Below are 9,453 nucleotides of genomic sequence, written 5' to 3'. Positions count from 1 at the left end.
CACCACTCTGAAAATGGGTATGTATGTCTTCTTTCATCATGTGAGGTTTCTACATAAGATGCATACATTACCATCTCTAGGCTATTGAAAAATGTTGGCTCATTTTGTAGCTGCTGGCATAGCTTTTTCCAGGGATTTAAGTTTCACTCCTCTGACCATAATGCATCCCATCTGTGTGTTTGTACAACATTTCTCCTTTCTGCATTCGCTGAAGGTACCTCTGCCTGGGAGTGTGTAGGTTTACTCTGCTCTGCATAATTTTCAGGTGATGAAGTTTTATCCTAGCAGTGGAAATTATTATACAAAATTCAAAATATATACCGGAAATATATTTGCAAGGGCACATGCTTCAGCTTCACTCCTAGATGACAGTTTGAGTAAGTTCTAACCACCCATGTGTTTAACCAGTTTGCACTGAACAGCACAGTTTAATCATAGACATGTTATTCTACCTGCCAACCACCAACGAGTCTACTGAACAAAAGCATTAGAGTAGGAGACTAGGAGACAGGGCTGAGACCAGATACAGGGACTTGCAGAGGGGGTGCAGGTGTTAAAGTAAACAGCCCTCAGGCAGAAGCAAACTAGAAAGGCTGATGACCACAGGCAAGAACCCACTTCAACCAGCTTGTCAGCTCTCTGTGCCACCTTACATGAACTTTGGCTAATTATAATATCATTTACATTGTGGTTTTAAAATTTCTCCACCCTCAAAATCACCATGACAATTTCAAGACCATCATATAAAGCATGAAAATGGGAGGGAACACAATTCTAGGAGTTACTACTCAAATTCTTAGCAAAAGCCAACCCATTGAATATTCCTCCCTTCAATTAGTAAAACTACGAAAGATCTAAAGCCACTTCCTCCCAGTGCAGCTGCTCCCTGTCAAGCCTGCTGGTTCTCTTTCCTGAGAATGTACTTTTGCTTTCAATACAAACTATCACTTGGTTGGCTTATGCGGTACATTCTGAAATTCTTTTCCCCACAGTCACCCAGAACTTGGAAAAAACTCCACCTGGAGGCTGATAACAAGAGAGCTAGTATATTGTTGGGCCATACTCAAAATTTAAAAACATAAAGAAAGCATTCTTGATACTCCAAAAATAGCATTTCTTTTCCAAGCCCACCCTGAACATACTGAAATGTATTTACTCAACATAAAAACACACAACCAAGACATTCTCCATACTGAATTAGGAAGTTTATTAGGCTCCTAATTTCCATGTCTGGAACGTGAACATGGATTTACATGCATTGTCTCATTTTGTGGATCTTACATGCATGTAGTCTTCAGTCAGCTGGACCTTTGATTCTACTTGTCAGTAATTTACAGTTAGCTCAATGTGAGTAAATGACAAACATAGAATGATGCATAAGCTGTAGCAACAAATCCCACCCCATACCATTTACCTTTTATTCCAAAACCATATCACAACTCTCTTCTTGTAAAAAATAAATTTCAGAACAAAGTATTTAATTGATCTCGCTGAGAAAAATAAAGACAATTCTCTCATTTCAGAATCCAGCAATGAGTGTCCAACTATGGCTGAAAGATACACCCTGAGAATTAAATGATTTTAACGAACCCATTGAGGTTTATAAAGCTGTGTTAACCTAATGTCAGGAAGGGACACAAGATACAGGCACAACCATCCCTGCTCATTTCGCTGTGCAGTTCTCCAAGGATGTGGCGTGTTGAACATCCTCGTCGTCAATGCTTGAAGCATCTGTGGAGTCAGGGTCGCTCACCACAATGCCTACAGAAGACAGACTGGCAATGAAGGCGTGTACCCGCTGTGCATAAATATCCCTAATGTTAAAGTAAGGTAGCTCGTGACACTTCTCTGGTGGGTCCTCACTGCCCTGGTCCACGTCAATGTCCTTTTGCTTCTGGTAGTACTTGGAAAACTTGTTGAAGATGATGGTGATCGGCAGGGCCACCACCAAGATGCCGCAGATGATGCACGTGCTGGCAATAAGCTTCCCGGCCAAGGTGACTGGGTGCGTGTCTCCATAGCCCACGGTCGTCATGCTGATGGTGGCCCACCACCAGCAGATGGGGATGCTGCTGAGGCTGGAAGTGTGGTCATCTTTCTCCACGGAGTAGATAAGCACAGAGAAGATGGAAATGCCTACAGACAGGAAGAGAAGCAGCAGTCCAACTTCATGGTAGCTGTGTCTCAGGGTGGCACCCAGAGACCGAAGTCCTACTGAGTGCCGAGCAAGCTTTAGAATTCGGAAAATCCTCATCAGCCGGAGGATCTGGACCACCTTGCCCATGTTTTCAATGTCCTCGCTCTCATCTTCCTTGGTGTCTACCGCCAACGTGGCATAGAACGGAATGATGGAGATGAAGTCGATTATGTTCAGAGGGTTTTTCCAGAATTTCTTTTGACAGGGAGCAGCAACCAGCCGGATGGCAAGCTCCCCGGTGAACCAAGCGATGCACGCGATCTCCACACCTTCCAGCACGGGGTCGTCCACCTCTCCATCCTCATTCTGGAACTCTGACATGCTGTGGACACACATGGCCACGATGGAGGCCAGCACCACGCTCAGGGAGGAGATGGCGATCAGCTTAGCAGACAGGCAGTACGCAGGGTTTTCCATTCTGATCCAAATGTTCTTCCGGAGCTGACCGAACCGCAGCTTATCGAACTTCTCCAGCTCTTTCTCAAACAGAGACGACTCTTCGAAGGAGGAGTCGGTGCTCACCTCATGGCTTCTCTGGTCCCAGTCCTTCTCTTGGTTCTCCTCCTTGCGTTCCTGGTAGCGGTTGCTGCAGCAGGAATCAATGAAGAGCTCGTTGATGCCCCAGTACTCAATCTCCTGGCAGAACGAGAACACGCACAGCTCCTCCATGACGTGCAGCTTCCCCGTGTAATAAAAATTCAAAACATATCTGAACAAGGAGGGGTTCCGATCAAAGTAGTACTCCTTGTCGGCCACGCTGTAATCGTCACACAGCTCCAGAATGGCCTCTTCCGAGTGGCAGGTGAGCAACTTGCCCAGTCTCGTGTGAGGAAACCGCAGGAGGGTGCTTTGGTCGACAGACTGCTTAAAGCCCCCCACGTTCAAGTTAACAAGTTCCTCGTCTTGTCCAGGGCGATGGAAAAACTCACCAAACACCATGGTGGATCCAGGAGGCAGAGTGCTGGCTGGGAAGGGAGTCGAGGACGATCACGCTGCACCTGGAACGAGCACAAGACGGCATTAGCGCTGTGTCCTGCTGTGGCTGCCAGGCTTATTTTTAATCTGCCCTTTTCCAGGCTACATTAAAAGCAAAGCAGGAAATGCAATAAAAATGAATGCATTATTACACATTTTGCCTAGAAGAAAATCAAAACAAAACATATTTTCCCCAAAAACCCAGTTTTTTAGGAAAGAAGAAAGAAAGAGGGTACAATTTTTATGAGCCCTAATTCCCATTTCTCTATTTATTAAGCATCCAAACTTTACCTTCCTCCATGCCCCCTGCGGAAACAACGCGTCTTAGATCACTTACACAACATACGCATTTCCATTCAAGCAGTCTCAAGCACAGGCTCTCTCAGTTCAGGAATGCTCGATCCACATTCGATGGGCTAGTTGCTGCCAGGCTCAAAGCTATCCCTCCAGTCTCTACAGCTCAGTCCTGCACCCACAGAAACAGCCCTCTGCACTGCCCTTCGCCCCTGACCCACACATCTTGGGAGGCTCCACTCAGCTCTTACAAAGAATGTGGGTTTTCCTTACGCACCAATGTCTGGATGTGGACAATCAAGAGGATATAATTATCTCCTTGTCCTTAAGTACCCTATATCTTAAAGATATCATTACACTTCATGGGATGGTGTTTCAGGTACATCCACATGAAAAGGAACCGACTCAGGAAAACCTTTTAAAGTTAATTGCACTATCGGTTTCCTGACACAAACACACTGTGCTCTCACCTCCTCCTTCCCCTCACAGTCTCCAGGCAGCCCTAATCTATGATTATCTTTCCATAGATTGCCTACACTGGCCGAGCCCATGGCCTTTTTCTAAAGTTCCGACACTAACCGGATGGAGCAGATCCATTTCTCAGAGAGAAAATCCTAGCATTTGACCATCACACAATGCAATGATGCTTGCTCACAGCAGATGACACAGATAAGGAAAAGTAGGAGACTGTCACATACTGAGGCCTCACTGGATGCCTTTACATATTATGTCATTTAATCCTTCCAGTACTATAAGGTGGTGGATAGAAAAATCTATACTCAGAGAGGTTGTGTCCAAGATCCCACAATAGGTAAATGGTAGAGCCAAGATTTAAACCCAGGTTGCATTAACTCCAAAATCCATCTTCTCTCCACTACATGGACTCCCCCTCTCCTGTCTTCTCTCTTATTATTATATTAATAAAATGTAATAATCCAATGTGGAAAGTGTTATGCTAGAGGTGAGTGGAGCATTTTTGGTATTATTGAAAAGAGCAGGGCTTTCTCTTAAAGGAGTAGGGCTTTCTCTTAAAACTGGCCAGAGAGGTTTCCCAGCAGGTCAAGCCGAGTCCACCAAACAGAAGGGAAAAGGGAATTCCCACCACGGGGCATCAAAGAGTGGGCAGAAGCCAGATTGGGCAGAGCCCTGTACATCAGTCCAAAGAATCTGGATTTCATCCTGTCAGCAAGACGACAAGACAGTTTTAATCAACAAGTGGACATGGTTGTATCTGTGACATGGAGAGACCCCACTGACAGCAGGGTGAAGGCTACAGGGGACAAAGGCTGGGCCAGGAAGCAGGGCTACAGCAGGACAGGTGAGGGGAGGCAGGGACCCACACTCGCACAGTGGCAGTGCACGTAAAGAGGAAGTGACAAATCCAAGAGAAGTTGATAAAGTAGGATGACAGGACTTGGTGACTGATTAGAAAGAAGGAGGATGTGTTTTCTAGTCTGCATAAATGGGCAGATAGTAACCACTAAAGGAGGGAGAGAGTTCAGAATGGAATTTCTTTCGCCTTATGTTTATGGAAAGCCAAGGTTGTCCACAAAAGAAGAGTCCTCCTCTAAAAAGGACACACCAGAAGTCACAGCCTTAAAATACAGCCCTATGCTGTCAACCCCAGAAAGAAGTCCATAGTCATAAAGAATACATGGGCATTTGCTCTCGACACACCAACGCCCATGTGTCCCATGAAACCAGAGACCATAGCATGGCTTGAGGCACTGTTTAATAGTTTTGCTGACCTTTCTCAAAAGACTTGGTTCCCCCACACCCCTTGCTTCTAGTTTTAGTTAGATATCTTCTTCGAAGGGCCTAAATGAGAGCTCCACACATTTATGGACTTCAGTTCTCTGAAAGCTGGCTTATGCTCATGGCAAGTATAGTAGTAAAATATTCCAAAGAACTAGTTTTATCTAACCTGCCATTAAGACTTTAACGGAAGTTATCTTCCGGTGGATTATTTTTCATCTCCTTGGCTACCCTGGAAAACCCACAAGCATAGAAAATCGGTGTCTGCTTTCATGATACCGCCTGCATATGTACGTACATATGTGTGTAATCCACTTCCCAATCTCTCCATAGCCACTTCTCTAAAGAACATTGTTATCACTCATAATATCGGTCTTCTCGCTCTGTTCTCCATGTATTTTATTCACTCTGTGCCAGTAAGAGTTATGAAGTCCACAAAGTCTAATCATAAAAGCAACACGCAACATATAACGAGGGGTTTCTTGTTGTGGGGCTTTCAGAAGAGAATAAAAGGAAAGCATCTCTGTCCAGAGCAGATCGAAAGCTTCAGGTCGGAGGGCAAGCTGAGATTCTCCAGGTCACTGCGGCCAGAGTCTCGGTGTTGGTTTCCTTGGCTGTGCAGGGCCAGAGCAGCTGGCTGCAGACAGGGAAGAAGGAGCCTCCGCGTGTACAAACTGCAGCAAGTGTCCCTCCTTGCAGACAGTCCCACCCGCTGTCCCAGTCACGAACATCCCCTGTGCCATTTGCTCCTCACTACCAGCCTGGGATGTGGCAGACGAGGAGGCAGGATCAGAAGAGATGAGCGGGCACGGAACAGCTATTAAGGGTTACAGGCAGAGGCCCAAGCCAGGGCCCCTCTGCCAAGCTCCGTACTCTTTACAGCATTCCAGCTCACATAATTAAAGTCACATAAAGAAAACAAGATACTGAACATCATTATTTCCAAGTATCCTATATTTAGGCAAGCCTTTATTTAATAGCTATTCATTTACTTCTTTCAGAAAACATTTACTGGTTCATAAGTATATCTCTATATATTTATATAGACAGATTTATAATTTATATATTTATACATATATGAAATGTATGTATATGAACCATACACATACTAAATTAGAATATGGGCCTATTCATTCATAAACCCAAAGTGGGAAAGACTTTCCTAATTCTGACTCAAAATACATAAAAAAGTAGAAAAAATGATTACAAAAGAGTAATTTTTTATATAAAAAAAGGATACCTGCACAGTGCAAAAAGAGAAAATGGGAAAAAAATATTTGCTGTTTACATCACAGACAAGAGGTTAAAATACCTAATGTATGAAAGAGCTTTAAAACAGGAAATAAAGAGTGACAGTGATATAGAAAAACGTACAAGAGAGATGAATAGACAATTCACAGAAAAGAAATGCAAATGGGCCTCAAAACAGGGGAAAAGTGCTCAACTTTGCTCATAAGAAGATAAATGCACATTAAAACTACACTGAAATATAACATTTAATCCATCAAATTGGGGAGGAAAGTCCAAAAATTGGACTACATATTGTATCGGTGAGTCTGTAGGGAAGCAGGCACTCTCCCCACTGCAGTGGAAATGCAAAGTGAGAACCCCTATGGAGGGGGATTTGGTAAAACCTAGCAAAACTGCACATGCATTTACCCTTTGCCCCCACAATCCTTCTTCTATAACTCCCTCCCAAAGATAGACAGGCAAAAATTGAAAATATTTCAGTAACTAGAAACAACTCAAATGCCCATCAATAGAGAATTAACTGAAAAATTGTGGTCTGTCTTTCTCTATATAAAAATGGAGTGATTTCTAAGATATATTAGTTAAGTGGAAAGAAAAAGGCAAATTAGAGAAAAATACATATAATATGCTGCAAAATATGGAGGAGTCATAACTATGCATACACACATACAATCATATACACATGTGTGTATGTATGTTTGCTTATATAAAGAAAAAGAAACTGTGGAATACTAAACCAAAAACTAATAAATAAAATGCTTCCCTATATGGGGAGAGAGGGAATGAATATAGGGATAGTGTTGAAAGCTAGACTTGGGAAGTATCTAAATGTTTTACAAAATTATGAAACAAAATTAAATAAAAATTAAAAAGGCAAAACTTAAATTTTATTGTGTATCAAGTTGGTGGTGGCTTAACTTGAAGGAAATGAATTATTTTCAAGGTATTTTAGCACATTATAATCTGACTGTACATCCATAATAATATATATGGTAGGAAAAAAATTAAATTCTTAAAATACTTTTAGTAATCATATTTGTACGATTATTTTGAAACTTTTATACACACACACATAGGATAAAGCAAATCAATTAGTATGTTAATGTCACCAGGAAGTCCAAGATTTTGGGTGTAAAATAAAAGAAACATAAATATAAAAATCAAAGAAATTAAGTAAAAACCTGAATTTGAACTGGAAATATCAGTAAGAACTCATGATTTATTTTTTTGTTAAAAGAAAATCTTATTTTTTAGCTTCATACACTAAAAAGGTCTGGAACAAATGACAAGGTAGTGGACGCTGGGGTGTATCACCCAATATCTCTCCTTTAGAACCGAGGCATTCATCCTCACACCTGTGGGGAGTGTGAATAGCTAAGGGCTCTCAGCTAAGTCTCTCTTTGGGAATCACCCTGGCCAAAGACAGCTGCCTTGCCCAAGGTCACACTCCTTTCTCAGGCCAGCCCACATCCAATGACTTGTCTAGGAGGGGGATATAAAGTCTCAGCACCCTTTTCTCAAGGAGGGCCACCAGCTCCAGAGCTTCCCATAGGGTCAACTGAAGTCATTGTTGCAACCTTATCACAAGTCAACGTTTCCTTTTGCCCAATCCTATTTCCTTCACTTCCCCACAGGTGTTGATCCCAAGGACACCTCCAACAAACTCTCTGTACATAAATCAGTCTCAGTCTATTCCCTAGGGAACCCAACTGAAGACACCAACTCAGGAGCATTGAACATCCCAAGTTTGCTCAGACTGAGACATCTAAATACAATTTCTCACTAAAAAGAACCAGAGCTCCTTGGAGAAATAGCCAAATCCCAGGTATGAGATAAGAACTGTACAAGACACGCCAGTAATATTTTGTTATACCAGAAAGCAAGAAAGCTATCAAAGGCAACAGTGGAAGAGTCAAAAGGACTCAGGCCCAACTTAAAGAGACTCCCACAGGCCAAAAATGGGAAATCTGGGCTTCAAAAGGAAAGAAAATAAACCTGCAATGGACTGAAACATATCGAGTTTGTTAAAATTCCGAAGTTCATAATAATATTTTCTTAAAAAGAAAGAGAGAAATATATTGGTCACCTTCAGCTAGTGCAAGAATAGCAACCAATTATTCTAGGATGTGGAAAATAAAGACAAAAATAAAACATTTATTCTGCTTTCCTGCATGAATTATACCTAGAAGAACCATACATTAATAGTAGTCCAGAGGAAAATTTTTCTTTATTAAAAATATTCTTATAATTCAAACAATATAGTAATAGAAACAACTGAAATGGCATACTAGAAAGTATTTAGATTCAAAAATACAAATAGGATGAAACTAAAAACATTAAATAATAACTGAAAGAGAGCTGGAGTGGCTATACTGATATCACACAAAAGAAACTTTTGTGACAAAATTGTTACTAGACAAAAATTGTTGCTGGAGAAAAAGGCCATTTTAAAGTAAAAAAAGGGCCAATCCATCAAGAAGGCATAAGAATTATATATACACACACACACACACACACACACACACACATATATACATATATATATACACACACATATATATATACATATGTATGTATATATATAAAACATACCTATCAGTAGAGCCCCAAATATACATGACACAAAAACTAACAGAACTGAAGGGAAAAATACACAATTCCACAATGATAATTGGAGATTCCAATATCTCCCTTTCAATAATATATGGACTAACTAGACAGAAAATCTACAGGGACCAAAGAAGATTTGAACAATGTTATAAACAAACAAGACCTAAAAGACAACTATAGAACATTCCACCCAACACCAGCAGAGTACACATTCTTCTCAAATGCATATAGAAAATTATCCAGTGTAGACCATGCTAGGTCATAAAATAAGCCTCAACACATTTAAAAGTATTTAAATAGTATGAGTATGTACACTAACCACAATGGAATTAAATGAGGACATCAATAACAAAAGCAAATTTGGAAAATTC

General features: G+C 41.3%; 1 protein-coding gene across 1 annotated transcript in view; it reads right to left on the bottom strand.

The window, feature by feature from the left end:
• Window positions 1-1,143: 1,143 nt before the first annotated feature.
• Window positions 1,144-9,453, bottom strand: part of KCNS3 (potassium voltage-gated channel modifier subfamily S member 3) — a 40,197-nt gene continuing 31,887 nt past the window's right edge. The window contains exon 3 of the mRNA XM_012755447.2: window positions 1,144-3,195. Coding sequence (XP_012610901.1) covers window positions 1,664-3,136 — 1,473 coding nt within the window. The 5' untranslated portion in view covers window positions 3,137-3,195 and the 3' untranslated portion in view covers window positions 1,144-1,663. The remainder of the gene's footprint in view (window positions 3,196-9,453) is intronic.

This window comes from Microcebus murinus, chromosome 3 (genome assembly GCF_040939455.1).
Source record: "Microcebus murinus isolate Inina chromosome 3, M.murinus_Inina_mat1.0, whole genome shotgun sequence".
In the NCBI taxonomy this organism is placed as follows: domain Eukaryota; kingdom Metazoa; phylum Chordata; class Mammalia; order Primates; family Cheirogaleidae; genus Microcebus; species Microcebus murinus.
The sequence above is the reverse complement of the archived record's forward strand: the minus strand, read 5'-3'. Positions and strand labels throughout refer to the sequence as shown.